At 43.3% G+C, this 22,017-nt stretch overlaps 1 protein-coding gene across 2 annotated transcripts; it reads right to left on the bottom strand.

The window, feature by feature from the left end:
* Positions 1 to 387: 387 nt before the first annotated feature.
* On the bottom strand, positions 388 to 4,649 carry Etv3 (ets variant 3). Of its 2 annotated transcripts, none has more exons than XM_013030540.1 (4): positions 4,562 to 4,649; positions 2,600 to 2,658; positions 1,806 to 2,043; positions 388 to 554 (listed from the first exon to the last, which is right to left on the bottom strand). In XM_013030540.1, the coding sequence occupies exons 2-4, from the start codon at positions 2,643 to 2,645 to the stop codon at positions 419 to 421; spliced, it is 420 nt and encodes a 139-aa protein (XP_012885994.1). In that variant the 5' UTR covers positions 2,646 to 2,658; positions 4,562 to 4,649; the 3' UTR covers positions 388 to 418. The 2 variants fall into 2 exon arrangements, with proteins under 2 accessions (XP_012885994.1, XP_012885993.1); XM_013030539.1 differs by lacking the exon at positions 4,562 to 4,649 and adding an exon at positions 3,320 to 3,793.
* Between the last annotated feature and the right edge of the window lie 17,368 nt (positions 4,650 to 22,017).

Below are 22,017 nucleotides of genomic sequence, written 5' to 3'. Positions count from 1 at the left end.
GTAACCCCAGTGCCTAGTTCTCTTAAGTTGCTGGTACAGATCAAAGACACTGCCTTTCACTGCAAACATGTGAACCTCCAGTTCTCTGATGAAGGATGCTGTGGTTTTGATGAGATTCACTTGATAAAGAAGAGCCTGATAGTTTCATAGAAAATCGGAAGTGTTTGCACTGAGTCCTGAGCTAAAAAAATCAACACAACCCTATGGAACCCCATTTCTAAACAGGACAGTGTAGGAGATTGCAAATAATATGGAGGGGAAAAAAGTTCCAAATGAACAAATCCACCTAGGTATCACAAATTCTATTACTTAAAAGAATACTGATTAATCTACCACAAGTGCTTTTAAAATTCCCTTAAACATGCCAAGTCTTAAGAGTTTGGTTTTTAAAGTTCTCTTTTTAATTCAAAATACATTCTCAAAGGATTTGCATCTTACCACTTGACCGAATGTTGATGAATGGATAGTTGGGCATCACCAGCTTATTGAAGTTAAATTTATAAGTAAATCTTTTCCCTTTTGTTTTATGAAGAATCCTCTTGTTGTAATAGTATCTGTAAAATTGGAACACACTCAGTTTATCTTCTAGCCATTGACAGCTTCTAATAAACTTAAGTAATCACTAAGACCAATAATTCTGGCTCTCAATATAACTAGCAAGCCTCCTTATTGTTCCTCTGTGGCCTGGTCCTCAGATTACAGCTAGGACAATGAAAAAGAACTTACTGTTGTCATTCAATTTTCAGCTAAACTATCTGGTGAGAGCTTTTCAAAGTATCCTTTCTTTAAAGACCCAGTCACCTACCTTAACTCTACTTTTGTCCATCCCTATAACCTCAATTCTACAGTTCACTTCCTTCTTATTGTACTGCAAGTTGCGATGTATTTTATGCTAACTGTGTAGTTTAGTTTCTTTCTGTCTTGTCTAGTGGGGGTCAGGCAAGTCTTTTGGGAGACCTGATGTGGTTAGTCTGGAGATATAAGTGCAAGGTACAAAGGAACATAGAATCATTTATGATAGCCAGTGAGATATCTAAACAGTTGTCTTGGTCTTTTCATCCTTAAACATTCAAAAGGGATGTAGGATGTGGGACATTAGTACAAAGTTACTGCACAGATTTTAAACTCAAGGGACTAAGAATGAAGAAAGCAGGGAATGCCAATATACCTGGATCCCTAGCATGGCTTCTATTAAACAGTACAGGTCATAAACTACCTCTGGTCTCTTGAGGGGCAGAGTCATGAAATTTAAAAACTGACCAAGGGAAAAGAATAGCTGAGAGAATTTATAGTGATTGTTCTTTACCCCATAAATATGGGGTAACCAGTGGACTGACAACTGAGCCTAAATATAGAGTATCTGGGTAGATAGCTATGTGAACAAGCCTTCCTGTGCTAGCTTCCCTCCTTCCTAACCTCTTTTGGGTGAGCCCAGTAAGAGAAATTCCAATAAACTCCCTATAAGGAAATCTCAGCTAATCCTCCGGATTAAAAAGGAGCTCCAATCCATGTCTCACCATACACGCTCGCCCACTACAGGAGCAAGATGGGCTGTCTATCAGGATCCAGTGCCAGCTACACTGGAATTCCCTCCTACATATAACCAAAGATATGCCTTTTCTCCTCCTGTGCCTGCACTACTTGGATTCAACACCTCTTCCACTCCCACTCTAAAGCTACACATTATTCACTATAATTTTGTAATTGCTTATTACCTGATACTCTTTTTATCTAAGATTCACCAAACTGCGTGGTCCTCTTTTCCAATCTGTTAACATCACAATTCTGGGAAACCTTTCTCTCACCTGAGGGCCCGGCTCAGCTTGTCATAATTCATCTGTGGTTTACATTTCCTGCGGCCCCAGAGTCGGGCCACCTCATCTGGATCCTTAATGACAAATTCTCCATATTCTCCCTGCTGCCAGGCAATGACATGGCGAAACTCTTCCTTCTGCAGCAGCTCTAAGATGAAGTGCCACAGCTGGATCTGCCGGGAGCCTGGGGATGACTCTGTTTTGTAGGCCCAGTCTGGAAACTGATACCCTTTAATGTGAAAAGGGTGAGATCAAAGAAGTCACGAGCTAGGTACACATACCAGAACCCCCAACTCCACATTCCACTGCTCAGAATTTCGAGAGTGCTTTGCAAACATGCCATAAACACCCAGGCAGCTGGGGCTAACCAGGGCTAACAGGAGAGTAAAGGTCGGAGAAAATACCCATCCTTGTGATAATCACTGAATCTAAGTTGGGCAGTTAACGTTCAAGTTACCCTTTTATATTTACAAATCCCACACATACTTTCTATGAGGGCATCAAAGTTACAAAAGGACCAAACAAGATAAACTATATTTTCCAAAAAATACAGCTGAATCCTATCTTTATCCTATCTTGCCCTCCTCAAGCTGAATGTTATGTCTTCAAACAGGGAAGAGACTAAAACTAGGGATACAGGTGTATTTAGCAGACACGTTCAGTACACATCCATAAGATGCAAGCTGTCAATCATGGTCTAACTTTCTTGAGCTGAGCCCAAGTAGAGAGAACAGGAACCACTAAGGGACATTCCAGGTACATCAGAGTCATTAACTTCTGCTCACCTCCACCTCCTTCTGGCTTTTCCACGATGCTACAGCCTGCTTTCATTTTCACCCTCCTGCTGAGAGACACAAGCCACACAATTACTTTGTGTTACTATGTATTACCCTCCTGAGCTTTTTTCTGGCATAGCCTTTTCCCTTTTCTCAGACTTCCTTTACCCCATTCTTCCTTCCTTATACAAGATTGTCCTTCAAACATGTCACTTCCAAATTGCTAATCCTCAAGTCAGCCAATGATGGTCCTCAGGTCATCAGCCTCAAAAGCCATAATTATCTCTCACCTGACTTTTAAACCACAAAGTGTAAACACTGTCCTTAATATTTGCTTTTTTTCCTCCTGACCAACCCTTCAAATGTTAAAATCAATCAATAAATAAAAGGAAGGATGCAGTGAAATGGGTCCAAAGAGGCAGCAGAAACAAGTCAGTTTGTCTTCTATTACTAGACAAGTCAAGATGCCAAGATACACAAGCCTGAGATCACCCAGATGTACTCCTTTAAAGGGTGAAAAAATACAAATGCATCTCATTCCCACTCCAGAATGAACATCTGATTTTGATTTCTTTTACTAAATTATTTGAGATGGAAGAAATCTCCTCCTACTTAGAAACTGTCCCCTCCCCCTAAAAAAAACACTCCAGGATACCGGAAGTAAATGTACAGACACTTTACAAGAAACACTCTTAATAAAACGGTTTTTGGGAGGATTTTTTTTTTTACATGTAATCCCTTTTATAGGGAAGGAGGAGTGGAGAAAGCAGGCATTTCTGGGGATCTTCTGGCTGAAGAGCATTGTCTTGCTCTGATTTGAATTCATTCCATCCAGATTTATAGTTCCTCAATAAATTTCCTGTTCGCAGCAGCCAGCAGCTCCGTGTCAGTCAGTCCAGCAGTAAAGAGAGTAGGGTGAAACTGCCAGAGGGATCTGGGGGCAGGAGGGCAGATTTACCCTCATTGTTCCCCAGGGTGGATGACAGGCCCTCAGCACCCACAAGAGCAGGTCAGGAGGGAATGTAGATACCTCAGTGGCCCCAGGGGTGGGGTGGGGACAAATTCCTAATCTTGTAAATTTCAACTAATTTAGGATTCCTCTAGACTCTGGATTTTCTTTCTCAACACACACATTAAGGAGACCAGTACATTTCAGTCCATAAAACTACCATCGGCTGAAGATGAGATAAATAAGGAGAACACACACACACACACACACACACACACACACACACACACACACACACACACACACACACACACACACACACACGAGATACAATAACAAGGCACCAGAGGCTGAGGCAGGAGCTTCCTCTGCCATTTCCGTGAGGATGAGGGAGGAAAAACATTAATTTCCCCCACGGCTCCAGGAGGCTGCGAGCCCGGGACGCCCCTAACTCTACACTGCTGGGCCGGATCGCGGGGCCTTTATCCCGTTACAGGGTACCCTTCAACCAGCAGGATCGTGGGGGATCCATATCCTAGTGACGACACTGATCTGGAATCCCTCTCTCGATACTGCAGCTCCGGAGTATAAAGCAGCACAGGAGATCCGAGGTGTCTCTACAGGCTTTTCTTTTTTCTTTTTAAACAAATTCGCCCCGACAACACTCCGCTTACTCGAATTCAGTTCTGCAAACCGTAGCTCCCCGTCCCCTGCCTCCGATCGCGACCATTCCCTCACGAAATGAGACACGGCCAGCTGGGCGCTGTGGACCACGCACGCAGTTCCCAGTGCCGGAGCCTCCGTTCCCCGGGTCTCCCCGCCGGGCCTCCCCGGACCAATGCAGCCCCGGGTCCTGTCGCCCCTCGGACGCCGGCCCCCTCTTTCCTCGCCCGGGGCGAGGCCCGGCAGGAGTGGCACAGCCTGGCTGGTGATCCCAGTCTCAGGGACACCGTCTCCACCGGGGTCCCGGATACCGGCTGGGAAGTGGGGGGGGGCGGCCGCGACGGAGCCAGCTAACTCACCTCAGCCCGGCACGGTCCGTCTTCAGTCCGGTCTCCTCCGCGGCGCCTCCAGCTCCTCCTCATCCACCCCAGCAGGAAGTGACCTCCTCGTCTGCTTTCGTCACTTCCATCCTTACAGCGAGGGCGGGGGAGGAGGCGGCGCCCGCCCTCCCGCCGGCTTCGGGGCCTCGCCGCGCCGCGCCGCGCCCTGCTGCGTCTCCCTTTCCTTTCTCCTTTTCCGCAGACGCCGACTTCCGCCCGCACTCCGCCCCCCTGCGTGCTCCTCACGCCGCCGCGTCCCGCGCCTCCGCCCGGTGCGCCGCCGCGTGCGTCACGCTGCGGGGACACGTGACGCACGCACGCACGCAGTACGTTCGCGGCCAGCCTTCCAGCCGGCGACGCTGACACCCTGGCTGCTGGGGCGAGGGCAGTCGGGGTCTGCCGGGTCCTGCGTAGTGTCGCGGCGGCCGCTGAGGGCCCGGGGCGGGGGTCTGCGGGGCGCTGTGTACCGGCCCCACGTCCCACAGAAGGAGTCCGCGCAGACCTCACAGGGCTAGAGCACCAGGAGAGAGATCCCCGGCTTCCCCAGCCTCCAGACGTGAGCGCCCTGCCGGGGAAGGAGGGCTCTCGGGCCCCCACGCAGCCTCCTGATCTTCTTGATCTTTCTCGCCGCCGAGGGGTCCTTCCGCGCTCGTTTAAAGGAGCCGGGAGCGCTTTGCTCTGCCATTTCCCCCTCCACGTCTTCCTCAACACCCCGCTCTGTCTCCTCACTCAGCACTTAGCTTGTCCTGATCCAAGCATTCAAGTCCTTCTTTCCTTTCCTTTTATTCATGCAGTTCCAAATAGCTTGTTTGAAGCAAAACTTTCTTTAAGGCTTAAAAAAAAAAATGGCACGATACCAAACAGTATATCAAGCATTTCAGTTTTGTGTCCAAAATCAAGTGGGTGTCCAGAGGCAAAGAATGGGGTCACGTAAGGAGATTAGTTAGGATAAAAAGTTAATGTGTGTGTTTACCTAATAGCACCTTTTTTTTTAGTCTTGTCTGCCTGTCCATAAAACACGAAAATACCTCCATTAGTTGTTAAAACAGTTGGCTTCCACTCACTCACTGGTTGGTCCCCTTTTTAGCCTGAAATTGCCTTACTTGTTTAAATAATAATAGTATTGGCAATACAGGTTTTTTCATAATAGGTAATCCTATTATGAAATGAGAAAAAACTAAGTATCAGAGAGGATTACTAGTTTCTGTAAGTATCCCGTGAGTTCTTTGAGTGTAAAAATGGTCTCTCCTCTTTCATGTAAATGTAACATTTGTTTGGACACATTCGGTTGAACAGATCAAAATATCGGGAGGCTAGCTAAAACATGGAGATTACAACTGAGTCCTTATGTCTTCAACACTAGCTTTATTACTTTGTTTCTTTAGTGTCTTGTTTGAAGATAATACTGGTGAAGACTCATGAAGACATCTGTATCTGTCTATAGGTAACTTATTTTATAGTAGGTGCTGTGCATATCTCTTTTCTTGTGTTTTTAAAATTGGTATAAAGGTGATGCACAGAGAGGTTACAGCTACATAAGTCAGGTAATGAGTACATTTCTTTTTGGACAATGTAACCCTTTCCTTCTGTAGGTACCTCTTATTAGTGTTAGAAGTGTTAATATGTGTAGAGTGCTTAAGACAAGAGAATGACACATTGTAAATATAGCAGGTGAATAAACAGTGGCAAAAGTAATTCTAAGAATCATCAGGGCCAGTTACCAATGGCTCACGCCTATACTTCTCTTTATTCCAGATTGAGGTTCAAAGCCAGCTCAGACAGGAAAGTCTATAAGACTCTTATCTCTAATTAACCACCAAAAAATCAGAAGTGGAGGGGCTGGGAATGGGACTTAGTGGTAGAGTGCTTGCCTAGCATGCATGAAACCCTGGGTTCAATTCCTCAGTGCCACATAAACAGAAAAAGCCAGAAATGGTGCTGTAGCTCAAGTGGTAGAGTGCTAATCTTGAGCAAAAGAGCTCAGAACAGTGCCTAGGCCCTGAGTTCAAGCCCCAGGACTGGCAAGAAGTGGAGGTGTGGCTCAAGTGGAAGGGCACCAGCCTTGAGCAGAAAAGGCTAAAAAGAATGTGTAGGCCCTGAGTTCAAGCCCCAGTACCAGGAAGAAAAAATTATCATAAAGATTTTGAACTTTTCATACCATGCAAATTTTAGTGTTAACTCAGAAACCAGAGTGATGGAAACTAAGTAGTTTATTCAGAAACTGCAATTGCCAATCTTTTTGTTCACAGTTCAAATGGTCCTGGTAAGAGCCAGCACTGTTAATCCAAGGATCTCTATGATCTACAGCAAGCTAGGAGCCAGAGTTTAGGGACTCTTTTTGAGTGTAGTTTTTACTAGACTCCTAGAGGTTCTCTGTTGCTGCTTTTTATAGCTAATTAGGGTCACAAAGGATGATTTGAGTAAACACAGCAGAGATAAACAGGTTGGAATTTCAATTGGTATATTGAGAAATGTTTATACCCCAGGACAACTCAACATGGAGTTTTTACACTAAGAATCTAGTCACTAGCCTGAAACTCCACGGGTGAATTTGCAGACTGGTACATCCCTAACAATGTGTCGGTCTGGGTAGATGAGCTGTGTACTGGGATTTGTCCTGTAGGGATGGAGTCTGGGGAGGCTCAGATGGCTGGGGACTTCTTGCCCAACATACCAAGGTCCCTATCCAGCATCTCCTCTACCGCAGCACTGCTGTCTTCTGCATCTGCTGCAAACAGGCTTTCCTAAATTGAAGATGCTTTGTACTCCAGAAGTGGGGAGGACATGTGCCTGCAGAAAGCATGGGGGTGGAAACCCTTAGGCACAACCTAGGAGTCAGGACAGGTTGTAATCTCTCTTGAATTTCCACCTGCTCAGAGCCCTCTTTGTCCACTGCCATTGCCCTCCTACCACTCCCACACTTTATAATTGTTCCATGTATCCAGGATAAGTTTCTGTTTTGAACCACGCACTACTCTCATTGCAGCACTACTATTTTATGTATCTAGGCAAGGTCTTGCTTTGTAGCCCAGAGTGGCCTCAAACTTGTGGTCTTCCGGCCTCAGCCTCCCAAGTGCTGGGAATACAAGCATGTAAAAACAATACCTGACTTTTCTGTTAAGTTTTAAAAAAGAAAAGAGAATCCATGTATCCATGGCCTTTGCTTGTAATCCTAGCTACTCAGGAGGCTGAGATCTGAGGATTGTAGTTGGAAGCCAGCCTGGGCAGGAAAACCTGTGAGACTCCTAATCTCCAGTTAACTGCCAAAAAAGCCAGAAGTGGAGCTATGGCTCAAGTGATGGAGTGCTAACCTTGAGCAAAGAAGCTCAGGAACAGTGCTCAGGTCCTAAGTTCAAGCCCCAGGATCAGCACCTCACATCCCACCCATCCTCCCAAAAAAGAGAACTTCTAAAACTTATTTTTCTTTCAAAAAACCCTTCCTGAATAGCCTATCCCTTCTAAGCTTGAGCTTATAGCCTTGAGATCTCACTTGGCTTTTTCTGCTTAAGGCTGGTGTTCTACCACTTGATCCACATTTCTGCTTTTGGCTTTTTGCTGTTAAGTGGAGATGAGTCTCTTAGATTTGTCTAGTCTCTTAGATTTGACTTCAAGTCTTGATCCTCAGATCTTAGACCCTTGAGTAGCTAGGACAGTTTGTGCTTCTTTACTGCTCTCATTTTCACTTATGTATTTAGGTTCTCCACACCCAGAACCTTTCTGAACACCTGTATAATCTAAGTGCTTTCTAGTCTACTCTTGTAGTGATTAACTGTTCTTATTCTCTCATCTGTATGTCATATGCATATTTATTCTTCCTTGTGTGTTTGTTTTATATCTCAGGCCCTCAGAGGTTAGAGATGGTCCCAACAGTACCCAGAGCAGTTCTTTGCCACCGTTTAAAGTGCATAATGATGGTAATTTCTTTCACTGCTATCCTGTGCTGAGGTGCTGTGCTGAATAGCTTCTTCCCTCTCTGTCAATCTTGTCAAAGTCTCCCAGTAAAAAGAGAGGTAGTCTTTCTCTCCCCCAAAGTTTGTTCCCCATGAAATTTAGATTTGGAAGGCCTGTTTCAGTACCTTCAGTTCTTCACTAACTTCATTCTCTGACAATCCACTAACCTCTGAGTTCCAGCCTCCGCCTATCTACAAAAGGACAGTATTGATGTCCTTGATGAGGACAGAGTGTAATAGTGGCTGTGGAGTGCTTGTAAACTCTGAAACCCTTTGCAAAGGTCAAGGATCATGATTACTCTAGTTACCACCCCAGACTCTGCACTGTTCTTAGTATCAAGAACTCAAAGTTGACAGCAGTTTTCACATAATGTCACAAACTCTTGAGTAGATTCAATGTTTCTAACTTGGGTTGGAATCTAATGAGAAAAGAATTTTGGCCTGAGAATTAGGGCTTTTGGATTTCTCATCTAAGCATCATTTTTAGGAGGCTTAGCTCTTAATCACTGTGTCTCAGTTTGTTCATCTAAAATGATTAAAAGGCCAGGAGCTGGTGGCTCACACTTATAACCCTAGCTACCCAGGAGGCTAAGATCTGAAAATCCTGGGCAGAAAAGTCTGTGAGACTCATATCCAATTAACTAGCAAAAATTCAGAAGTGGAGGTGTGGCTCAAGTGGTAGAGTGCCAACCTTGAGTAAAAAAGCCAAGTGAGAGGGTCACGTTCAAGCCCCAGAACTAGCATGCATATGTGCACACACACAAATCATAAGGATTTCCAGGAAGACAAAGTACTATAACATTAAAACCGTATTGACATTTATTATGTCAACGATGAGAGTGGATTATTTACATGCTTTGTGACTTAGTTTCCCTTTGAGAAAAGTAAAGATAAATTATAAAAGGGTACACTTTGACCAGATATGATTTGCATTTTTATCACACTGGACTAAAGTAGCTGGTAATAGCTTGTGTTTTAGTTTATTTTTCCCATCAACCTAAGGTTGTTGTGAGGATAGAGGAATAATGTCAGTAACATGATTGGGGATCCCCAGATTAAAGGTTAAGTGAGTCCAAAGCAGAAGTAACTTCACTCAAAATTATAGCTTAGCCAGAAGGAGTAGAGAACGTGGCTATTTATATAGCGATGATTTGGGGACTGAAGGACTCTCCGGGATTCCACGTCCACGACAGTCCACAAACACCCCTGCCTCTCATTTCCCTTTTTTGGGTCTTAGTTCCCCACTTGTATCAGCACAGTGGAGAAGGTAGTATGTGATCATGAAGGAACAGAGTGGGAAAACAGGATCAAAGAGAAGAAATGACCACTTAAGCTATTTATTTATTTACCGTAGCCAGGAGTAAGATTTCCCTCACCAAATGTTTGATAGCCAAAATCTACTTGCTCATTTCATCCAGGATGCCTGCTGAAGCTAATTAGAGTAAAGGGCTAGCTTTTGGTCTTAACCTATGTATGATGTGTTTCCCAAGGCCCAGTATTTGTTCCTCACTTTTACAATACCCCAAACCTTGACCTTGTGACATAAACCTTTTTACTTCTTTTGTATTTATTCACTGTTCACATCTGTGTCTCATTGTATTCTCTTTATAATTGTCCCTCTTGTTTATTATCCTAAGAGGGAAGACTGTCTATTTTTCATTATACAATGGCCAATAAAAATGATTATCACTGTAATAGAGAGCTGATGGTCATATGCTAACAAATTTCAGTAATCATTGTAGCATATCTATTACATCAAGTGAGGTCTCCATCAAGTTAAAACATTTAAAAAATTTTTAATAATCACCCCTGCCGTTATGGAATTGCAGAAACTTGAAGATGATTGAGTTGTCTAAGGCCATCTCTCCATCCTCTCATCCAGTGCCACCAGCTTTTCCTTGAATCCTCACAATGATGAAGAGTTCATGTTTTGGCCTAGTCACGTCTTCATCTAGTCTATGCTTTGTCTTCATAAAATATACTATGCCAATAATGTGAAAATGTGGATCAGCTGAAAAACTATAACAAAAACATTTAAGTACATATTGCCAAGTGAAGAGTAGATACTACTATACCACAGAAGTCTTAAAACTCAATGTTCTGATCATCCTAAATATTGAAGGATGTTCTTCCTTATATGGAGCTCAAATGTGTCCCTGGCACCTCTAACCATGACTTCTAATTCTGGGCACTCAGGCTATGTGATTTAATATTTCTTCCATATGACACCAATCAGCTATTTGAACATAGGTATTATGTCAGAGTTGCCAAAATAAACACTCTTAGTTCCTTTCCTCTTCAAGTGTGGCTTCCATAACCAACCACAGTTCTCGATAGACCTGCCCTGACTAGCTAGGTGAGGAGTGAAACTGTTTCCTTCCTTGGATACTTTTCTTCTTATTTTAAAAAATAAAGCTAGGTGCTGGTGGCATATGCCTGCAATCCTAGCTAGTCAGGAGGCTGAGATCTGAAGATTTTAATTTGAAGCTAGACCACGCATACAAATCCTGTAGACTCTCATCTAATTAACCAACACAGAAGTGGAGGTGTGGCTCAAGTGGTAGAGTGCCAGGCTTGAGAAAAAAAGATAAATGAGAGAGCACTCACGGCCCTGAGTTCAAGCCCTTAGTACTGGCACAATAAATTACAAAAAAAAATAAGGCTTTGGATAAGATCAGCTGTTTCAGAAGCTACTGAACCTCTGATTCAACAGCCTCTGATTGTACTGCTTAGTTGACGACCAAAATTCCCATGACTTTCTTACAGGAACTGTGAATTCAGGTCTCTTCTGGTAAGTCATTTTCAAACCTGAATGCCAGACTTCACATTAGTGACAGTAATTCCTGTTAATTTATTTTGTGGATGATTTTTGTTGTGTTATTCACTCCAGCTTGTCCACATCATCTTGATTTATTAAAATGTATTACTGTGCCTTTTATTAGTAGAGTATACGTGGATCAAACATGAAAATGATTTCTACAGAAGACATTAAAGCATAACATTAAACTATTCTAAGCATGATGAAATATTTTCTAAATGGATCAGAAGTCATTGCAGTGTCTTGCAGTGTCTCATCAGTCATGGCACCTTTGATCTGTGGGATGCCAGTTAGTAGCATTGCAGGTAATGGGATTCCAAATAGCAGAGTGCTTAGTGCATGAAACTCTGCCAGTGAGTTAAAGCCACAGTGGAAAGCAGAGAACATCAAAGTAAAGCTAGTCATTATGTTGGCAGTGGGGAGAGGGGAGTGGGAGTTCACCTCCAGTAGTTGGACATCCCAAGGAACTGGGAATCTATCATATTTTGGCACCAATCCAGAAGGCGGAACATTGAGATACATGTATTGCCAGGACCTTTTTCTCTCAACAATAGATTATTGTAATGGGTTTGGCTAATGTGCTTGCAATAATCTGTTAAGACCAGGTTCATTGGCACAATTTTTAAAAAGTTGCCGTTATTATATTACTAGGTCTTGATTTTTGCAGCAAAAAAAAAACCAAAAAACAAAAAAAACTGGGCTGCCAATGCTTTAAGTAAAAAAGAAGAAAACAAACCCTTCACAACTTGTAGGGAAAACTAACAGCAACTTGCTGTTAGGAAAGCACCTGGGGCACAGAGATCAGGAGCTGCAGGAGCACAAACTCACACAAGTGCCATCTTGTCCAGCTTCTTCATTATGCAGATGTTGGTTACAGACCAAGTACTCTCCTGCCCCTGCATGTCACTCCAGTACACAACAGTGCTCGTTTCTCTTAAGTTCCTTTTAGAAAATATTTTGCCAGTGACTGCCCCTGAAGCCCTGGAACACTAATTGAACCTGAACGTTTTAATTGAACCTCATTACTTGAACTTCATGAGGGAGATGTGAGCCCCTTGGGTCTGAAAGAGGGCAAGAGGAGACTCAACACTCAGTTACACAGTTGTCTCATGATGCCAAAATACACTGCCTCTGGGAACTCAGTTACTTGTGGCAACTTTTATTTTTATTTTTTGCCTCTCTTCCTCTTTTACTCATGTGATTTGCATCTTACCTGTTGGGCCTGAGTCTTCTCACCTTGATGCAGAGAAAGAGTGAGAGAGAGAGGAATCAGATGGAAACAAGTTTTTAATATTGGGTGTGGATGGCAAGAATTTGGGGGAGTGTCATTCAATCCATTACTTACTCCACGATGAATGGTATTCATTAGCTAAGTACTTGATTCTTTTCTAAAGAACATGGAAAGGAAGATACATAGAGTTTTGTGGAGCAAGAGTGACATATGATAGAATCCCAAAGTACTTTATGTGGATTTATGACATCCTGCAAAAACTCTATGGGGCCCCAAATCAAGCACCACTTCAAACAGCTCCATCATATAATTATGTAGGTATCTTTGCTTCTTTGTTGAAATTACTCTCAACATGACAGAACATTGTAGACCTAGTGATCAAAATCATCTGGATCATTCTTCGTTGAAATAGAAATAGCCTGGTGATATATCACCTTTGCCAGACGTGACAGAACAGAGTGAGTACCCACTTCTGGAATACATTTTTCTGGAAACCATAACAACTACTGCTATCTGTAAAACTTTTTTTTTTTTACATTTGGTACATTCATCCAATACTAATTTATTCTACAAATTTTTTTGCAGCAGTTCTATGCCATGTACCCTGCTAGACTTTGGGGAGACAAAGCAGTTCCTTCCATTAGCAATACTTTCTACAATTATTTAAAGGTGTGAACCACAAACTGCAAACCAAACAGATGAACAAAGTTTAATGTTGTAATCTAATATAACAGAAACAGGTTCATCGAGTTCATTAAGTTCTCTTCATTTATTCCTTCAATCGATAGTGATTGGATATCCTACCATAAGTCAGGCAGCTGTGTGGGCCGCTAGGGGTACACAGTTGGCTCATCTCTGCTTCAGAGAGCTAATAGGAGAGATGGGATATGTAGACAATGATCACAATTTGAGAGCACAGGCTAACAGACTAGTTGTTGACTTATTAGTCATTCCTACCCTTACTTTCTGGTTTCTAGAGCTAGCTCTATTCCATTATAAAAGTGAGATTGCTGGGCTGGAGGTTTGGTACAAGTGGTAGAGTGGCTGCCTAGCCAGCATTAAGGCCCCAAGTTCAAGCCTCAGTACCTCTCCCACCTCAAAACATGTGAAAATGCTTTTTGTAATAATCTTCATTTATATCTCTACTGGAAAGATATTAGGAAATGTTTTCTCCTTGAAAAGAATAATTCCTAGCCTGGTGCCAGTGGCTCACACCTATAATCCCAGGTACTCAGGAGGTTGAGATCTAAGGATCATAGTTCAAAATCAGGCCAGGCAATAAAGTCCCTGTGAGACTCCTATCTCCAATTAACCATCAGAAAACTGGTAGTGGTGCTGTGGCTCAAAGTGGTAGAGTAATAGTCTTTAATAAAAAAAAAAAAAAACCAACAACCGCAGAACAGTGTCCAGGCCCTGAATTTAAGCCCCATAACTGACAAAAAATAATAATAATTCCTAGAGGGGTACTTCTATCCTAGAATCTCCTGAATTATGTTATTGGCCTTTCAATTTGTGTGTACAAATCCTAATTCCTATGCCTCAGAAAAGAACTGTATTTTGAGGTTGGGTCTTTTTAATTAGTTTATTAATTAATTTATTTTTGATGGTCGTGGGGCCTGAACTTTGGGCATGAGCACTGTCCCTTAGCTCTTCAGCTCAAGGCTAGTGCTCTACCACTTGAGCCACAGCACCACCAGCTTTTTCTGCATACATGGTACTGAGGAATTGAACCCAGAGCCTCATGCATGCAAGACAAGCACTCTACCACTGAGCCACCTTCCCAGCCCTTGTAGTAGGGTCTTTAAGGAGGTAATGGGGTTAAAATTAGGCCACTAGTATGGTGTTTTTATAAGAAGACATTTATACACAATACACAGAGGAAAAAGCACATGAAGACACAGGGAGAAGACAACCGTCTCTAGCTAAGGAGAGGCCCTGGAGAAAACTAGCTCTATCAATACCTTGATTGTGGGCTTCTAAACTGAAGAACTATGAGAAAATAAAATCGATAGCCATAGAGGCTGTAGTATTTTGTTAACGGCAGCCCTAGCAAGCTAATGTACCTTCTTGAATTTGAATGTTATTGTATTGAGTTTGGAGCTGCTACACCCATTTTACAGAAGGGCAAACAAAATTCCAGGATGCTAACTTAGAACCCTGACATCACAGAGCCTACCCTGAATCATCTCCTTCTAGATGGACTTCTTGGGAAGAGACAATAAGCCCCTATTGTTTCAGCTGCCCTGGCTGTGGGAGTTCTGTTACATCCGCAACCATCGTAGTTGATATGTGCAAGGATTGAGGCATTGTGGCCTACCGAGACACCCAGAAGAGGTGACAAGATGACAACTCTATGCACAATTTTTTTGAGATGGGCAGAAATTAATCAAATAAAAGACTGGGCAAAGAGTGTTTCAGTCAGAAAGAATAACAAAGGGCAGAAGTCACCAGATACGTGGGAGACGGTTAATAGTTACAAGCCTTTGGCACTGTAGGAGCTCAAGTGAGGAGCTGGTTGTGACAAGACATTATGCTGTGAAGGGTGGGAGGGGTGGGATTGTGGAATAGAGCCTCCACCATTTCTGGTATGGGGCTGTGTCTTTTTTTCCTGTTGCCTTGGTCAGAATGATATGAGTTGAGTTTAAAGGGTAAAGGTCAGGCACTAGTGGCTCACACATGTAATCCTAGTTACTCAGGAGGCTGAGATCTGAGGATCACTGTGTGAAGCCAGCTTGGGCAGACGAATCTGAGATACTGTTACCTCCTATTAACTGCCCCAAAGCTGGAGGAATGGCTTCAGTGGTAGAGCACCAGCCTTGAGTAAAAAAGCTCATAGATAACACTCAGGCTCTGAGTTCAAGCACCAGTGCCGGCACCTAGAAAAAATAATAGTAAATAAATGACTGTAATTTATTAGAGAGGTCAGACTGGACAGCTGACCTTTATCTGTAATTTCAAATGTTGTTGATTTTCTTACTTTTTTATGAGAAAAATTTAATAAGTATCACTTCCCTGTCTTCTTCAACACAGTTTTACTAGACAGAAACTAATCTTTTCTTGATGACTCATGGCCATCAGTATGAGAAAGGAAATTATCTGGCTGTAGAGGAAAGCCAAGTCAGGGTGTAAAGGACAGAAGAGAAGTCCTGTGTTGGACAACATAAGGTCAAGTTTACTCCCAGCTAATCTGTGTGGGCATGGAAAAGTCACGAATCCTCTCTGAGTATTTGTTTTCTCCTTGGCTACCTATTTCCCAGGCTTCCTGTGGAGGTGTGATGACATAATGTGTGTGCAAGGGTTTCATAAAGCACTGGGTACCATACAATGAGGCATTATAATACTTTTCCCAAAGTGAAGTGGACATAACACAAGGCTTGTCTCCACTTGAGTCCTATTGTCCTTTGCTACTAGGGTGTTTGCTGTCCCTTTGCTCCCCAGTGCTTCCCACCTTTCTCTCCAAGGGCTATGGGCTGGGAAAACAACAGGAGTTAGTGCCCTAAAGTTCTGAAATGTTTTGTTCACTGTAACCCAACCAGGCTCTTGTGGAAGCCTGAGGACCTGGCTTTGGTTCCATTATTTGTCAGCTATTTTTGGAGCTCAGAGGTCTTTTTCACTTCTGGATTTGCTGCTGTATTCCACAGAATTGAGGTTGTCAGAGCCTAACTTCCAGTTAAGTGTGTGTAACTAAGGTGTTTTTGTACTGTCAAATGAACTGTCCAGTTTTCATTCTTCCTGTTTACTTAGTTCTCTTTTTGCCTCTTTGTAACCAGATTTTTATAATATTATATACTGATTTACTCCCCCTACTAACCCACAAGCCATGACATTAAGACAAAAATGCTTGAATATAACTTTTCAAAAGGGGAGATTTCTTCAATTTCCTCTTTTAAGGATTTAAGAGTCCCTTGCTTTCTTCTCCCCTTTCTTGTCCTCTAAAGATGACACTATATTGCGATGTTTCTAGTCCCCCACACTGACTATCAGAGCTAGGCTACATGGCCCAGACATAGAATATGAGTTGCACATTTAAGTAGAAGTAATTACATGAGCTAGGCAGCACAGGCCTGAAAGCCGAAATTTAAAGTTGAAAGACTCGAACTTTCGTGTATCGCTTAATTTTGTCTGGCCTCAGGTTCTTCATTTCAAGATAAAAATAATGCTTTGTGTGTGTGTGTGTGTGTGTGTGTGTGTGTGTGTGTGTGTGTGCATGCGTGTGTGTGTGTGTGTGTATGTGTGCAGGCTCATGTATATTTGTGTACTCGTGTGTGTTTGTTGATACTACAGCTTGATCTCAGGCCCTGTGTACTTGTTTAGCTTTTTGCTCAAGTTGAGCCATACCTCCTCTTCCAGTGTTTTGATGGTTAGTTGGAGATAAAGGAGTTTCTCAGATTTGTCTGCCTGCACTTGTTTCAAAACCTCAATCCTCAGATCTCAGCCTTTTGAGTAGCTAAGTTTACAGGTGTGAGAGTTACCACCGACGAGTAAGAGGAATGCATTTTTGAAAAGAGTCAATGTAATAATGAATATAAAACACTTAGTAAGCCAGGCACTGATGGCTTAAGCCTGTAATCCTAGCTACTCAGGTGAATTGAGATCTGAGGATCTCAGTTTGAAGCCAGCCCCAGCTCATGGAGATTCTTATCTCCAATGAATCACCACAAAACTAGAAGTGGCTCAAAGTAGTGGGGCACTAGCTTTGATCAGGGACAGCTTCCAGGCCTTGAGTTTAAGCCCCACAACTAACCAAAAATAACAACAAATCAAAAACAACAAAAAACCTACTTAGCATAGAAGCCAGTCTGAATCAGTAAGACTAAGGGTTTAAAGGATCTAGTGAAGATAGAGTTTTTTAAAGGGTAGAAAAGTCTAGAAGAAAGTTGGATGTTGAGTAGAATAGTTTCTATGTATGTTGGATTTTGAATATCCAGCCAGGGAAATTCTTGTGATTGACCAGGTCAAACCAGGTTTGGGGGTGTAGAGATAATCTGGGTTGCTGAAATTTACTTAGTCAAGTCTGAAACTTCAAACTTCACACCAAGAAACTTTCCCTGGGCACCTTCACCTCAGTGTTTCCTCTCCCCAACATCTTTCCTTCTTAGTGCCTACCAAGGGAAGGAGTCAAGATGCATATGAATTCTTTAGTTTGTCTCCTGTAAGGGAGGTGGAATATACTTCCCTTTCTCCTGATTTTTGTCTAGCTTCTGACTGTGTTGACCCACAGAGTACAGCATAAGTGACAGGTTGGGAGTTCTGGGTCTGGCCTTTAGGAAGATTCACAACTTTCATTTTGTTTTGTTGTAACCTTGAAGGACATCTAAGAAGCAAAATGTCCCTACTAGAGAAACACAAAGACTCTGATACCACGTGGGAAGGGAGAGATATCCAGTGAAGTCCAGCCTGTCTGCCATCTCAGACAAAGTGCATATATACCAGCCCCAGTTGCCACCTGCCCGCCACTGGAAAATGCTAGGCAAAGCTATATGGAGCAGAATTGTCCAAATGAACACTACACAAATTCCTGACTTACAAAATTATGAGGTAGAATAAACCAATTCTTGTTTTCAGCAGCTACATCTGGGGGTGGTTTATTATAAAACAATAGGTAACAGAATAAAACAAGGCCAAAATGAAGCATATTTACAATTTTTGAGGTGAACATAAGGGAACTGCCGGGATAGGAAGGGCTCCCCATTATCTCTATCAAGATTTTCTCAGAAATAATTATTGGAAGGAGAAATACAGTGAATCATATCTCCGCTATAGATTATAGGTCCAAAGTTCAACTGACCTGGCAACTAATTATAAAACTCACATCAATCCAATCAAGAGTGGACTCTACAATTCAGCTTCTTTCTTGTGTATAAAACTGTAGAGAAATATTGTGGAGAGGACATTCTCTTCTCTCTTCCCACTGAAGAGAGTAGAAGGGATCTTGGGCCAAAGAACATCCACACTTTGTTAGTTTGCTTAGGTCTTAGTCCATTTACCGTCAATCCCATAAGTAAATGAATAAAAGCTCTGCCCGAGGTATCTCGGAAGGAAGAACAGCCCTATAAACAAACTGGTATGGGTTGACGCCATCCTCAAGTATCAGGACCATACAAGGATAGCTAAACAGTTCCTTTCCCAGGTCTCCATTTGGTCAGTGGTGACATTTCAATCTAGAGGTTGGCAATGAATCTGGGAGTTTTTTTCTACTGCACAGGTGTTTCCATGTTTAATGGAGGACAGAGCACCTTTAAGGAACAATCACCAAAGTTTTCTGGAAGCTCATTTCCCAGCAGTCCAGCCTTCTTTCCTGAGTGGTCACATTCCTTCACTCGAAGAAGGGGAGCCAGGGGCAGGTTATTTTACCTTTGACTAAGATGGAAACTGAGTATTGGACAAGTGGGCCTGAAAACAGCTCACAGCTGGGAGACAGGCATTCCAGTATGGTGGTGGTTGGGGGGGAGAGGGGTGACTTTGAAAGAGATCAGGTGTCTGGCCCCAGGCATTTACATTCAAGATAGGGATAAAGCAGCTGCTTCTTCTAAGTGGGTGGGGGTGGGGTACTGGAGGGAGAACCGGAAGCCATGACTAAGGAAAGTCTGAACAAACGCAACGTGATGCTGTTTCAGAATCAAGGAGATATGGAATAGAGAAAGCTGAAGTCAAAAGAAGTCCTCTTAGAGGAGGTGGTTGGCTCTGAGGGAAGGGGAAGTGAGAGAAAATATTCTAGGAGCACATGTTTTGTGGAAAGTTCCCGAAGTGGAGAAGAGCAATGTTCCTGTTCAAGACATGATAAGAAAATTGTCTGACATAGAGCACACAGACTCCTGCTGAGAAGGCAGAAGTATTAGGAAAGTGAAGGGAAAGAAAGGGAGATGAATTACAGAGGGAGGCCTAGGCCATCTTCAAGCTATGTTCTTCCCTCCATCTCTGGACCCCCATGAACTGGCTTGACCTCTGGTCTCAAGACCAAGTATCCAGAGCTTTCTCCTCTGATCTATCTTTCCAACTCATATCTTGTCCCAGCAATAATCATTGTAGTATTCACTGTTTCCTATGTGCAAGATACTCTGGGAGGCTCTTTACCTGTAATTTCTCTTTTGACCCACCAGAAACATGAAGAGAGAGCTGACATGTTACAGCTGAGCAAGCTGGAATGATGACAGAGCCTGGAGCAGGTTGAGAGAGATGCAGTTCCCTTTCCCATGAATCTCTCAACACTCACAAATGGCAGGGTGAACAAGGAGCCCAGGCTCTTGCCTTTGGCATTGTGCAAAAGATTACACAAAGACCAGCTGTGTAATTTATGGAGCCCAGTGCAAAATGGAAAACAAAACAAGAAAACAAAAATAAAAAGTCCTGGGCTGGGAAGGTGGCTCAGGAGGCCTTGGTGGTGCTGTGGCTCAAGTGGTAGAGTGCTAGCCTTGAGCTAAAGAGCTCAGGGACAGGGCCCAGACCCAGAGTTCAGGCCCTATGACCAGCAAAAAAAGAAAAAGTCCTTTGTGAGATAGATAGATAGATAGATTTTGAGCTGGGTGCTGGTGGCTCACGCCTGTAATTCTAGCTACTCAGACTGCTGCGATCTGAGGATCATGGTTCAAAGCCAGCCCAGGCAGAAAAGTCTGTGAGACTTTTATCTCCAATTAACCACTAGAAAACTGGAAGTGGCACTGTGGCTCAAGTGGTTGAGTACTCGTCTTGAGCTGAAGAGCTGAGGGACAGTGCCTAGGCCCAGAGTTCAACCCCACGACCACTAAACAAAAAAAAAAGAATTTGAAAATGGTGACAGTACTGCATGGGTCCAAGTTCAGGATCTGTATGGGTTGCTGGCCCAGGAGGGAGGGTTCACTAGAGAGACAGTTGAAGGTGCAGTCAACAGTCCTGTGTACCCTCCCTGCCTCACTATTTCCCTTCTCCCCACTGCTGGTTGATCTTATTCATACATGAGGAAGGGTGGGATAGCCCAGGAACTGGGGTGCAGGGGCGAGTAAAGCTACCTTGGGATAATCTTTCCTTAAAGGTCCTCCAGCCCCAGAGCCCAGGAAGGCAGCTGCCTTCAGTGAGACCAATGTACCCACGGACACCCATCCATGTCCACAGAATAAGATGTGAACACGAGGAAGCATTACAATCTCCTGGCTCTTTGTTGCTCAATTAAGAAGTACTAATAGTGTTCTAGTACTCTGGTAAGTGACTAGGGGAGGAAGAAGAATATGTAAAAGGAAAGTGAAGGTGTGTGTGTGTGTGTGTGTGTGTGTGTGTGTGTGTGTGTGTGTGTGAGCGCGCACGCGAGGCATTGTCCCTTAACTTGTTTGCTCAAGGCGGTACTCTACCACTTGGGCCATCCTTATGCTTCTGGCTTTTTAGTGGTTAACTAGAGATAAGAGCCTCATGGGCTTTCCTGCCTGGGATAGATTCAAACCATGATCCTCAATCTCAGCCTGCGGAATAGCTAGGATTACAAGTGTGGGCTACCTGTGCCTGGCAAGTTAAGGAACTTTGAACTCTGGAGGCAGAAGGCTTCTATACATGCAGTACATCATTACACTGTTAATAAAAAATTACCAAGTGTCAAAATAGATGTCCTCAATGTTTCTTGCTATGTTCTGTGAGGAGGAGGATGAGAAGCTGGGGGTAGGTAACAATGAGTCAACATGCAGGGGTTCATGAGATGGTGGAACTTCAGTGTGGGGTGTTTAATTGTGAGGAGGAAACAAGGGGAGAGGGAAATTCAGAGGTGGAGTGTAGAGTGGGTGGGAGTTTTGACAAAACAGGCTGGAAAGGTGGCTCAGTGGTAGAGCACTTGCCTTGCATGCCTGAGGCCCTGGGTTTGATTCCTCAGTACCACATAAGCAAAAAGAAAAAAGCCGGAAGTGGCACTGTGGCTCAAGTGGTAGAGCACTAGCCTTGAGCTGAAGAGCTGAGGGACAGCGCCCAGGCCCAGAGTTCAGGCCCCACGACTGGATTCCCCCCTCCCCCCCAAAAAAAGAACAGAACAAATGTGGCCACTGTGTGAGCCTGCGAGGTGAGCAGACAGACTGAGCCCTGTGGGTGGGTAACAGCAGAAGAGAGAACTCAGACAGACTCAAGTTTAAGTCTGGTTCTGCAGGGAGCTAGCTGCCAGACTTTGGTCATTAACCTTGTTTTTCCTCTTCATATTGTAGTAGTTGCCATTCAGGATTGTTCTAATATTTAAATGCAGATAAAACAAAATCAACACGAAAGAGCCAGGCATAAAGTATTTTTTCCTATTTTTAAAGTGAGCTACTGTTGTTGTTGTTATTATTATTAATAATTTATTTTTTTGTTAGTTCTGGGCCTTGAACTCTGGGCCTACATACTGTCCCCGAGCTTCTTTTTGTTCAAGGCTAGCACTCTACCATTTTAACCACAGTGCTACTTCCAGCTTTTTCTATTTTTGGGGTACTGAGGAATCAAATCCAGGGCT

This window comes from Dipodomys ordii, unplaced genomic scaffold (genome assembly GCF_000151885.1).
Source record: "Dipodomys ordii isolate 6190 unplaced genomic scaffold, Dord_2.0 Scaffold131, whole genome shotgun sequence".
NCBI classification, from domain to species: Eukaryota; Metazoa; Chordata; class Mammalia; order Rodentia; family Heteromyidae; genus Dipodomys; species Dipodomys ordii.
This window is presented reverse-complemented; position numbering and strand designations above follow the sequence as displayed.

Coding starts and splice junctions, on each gene's coding strand:
- Etv3 (XM_013030540.1), bottom strand. CDS start 2,645: ATGAAAGCAGGCTGTAGCATCGTGGAAAAGCCAGAAGGAGGTGGAG. Junction 2,044..2,599: donor AAAGCCAGAAGGAGGTGGAG/GTGAGCAGAAGT, acceptor TTCACATTAAAG/GGTATCAGTTTCCAGACTGG. Junction 555..1,805: donor AAGCTGAGCCGGGCCCTCAG/GTGAGAGAAAGG, acceptor CCAATTTTACAG/ATACTATTACAACAAGAGGA.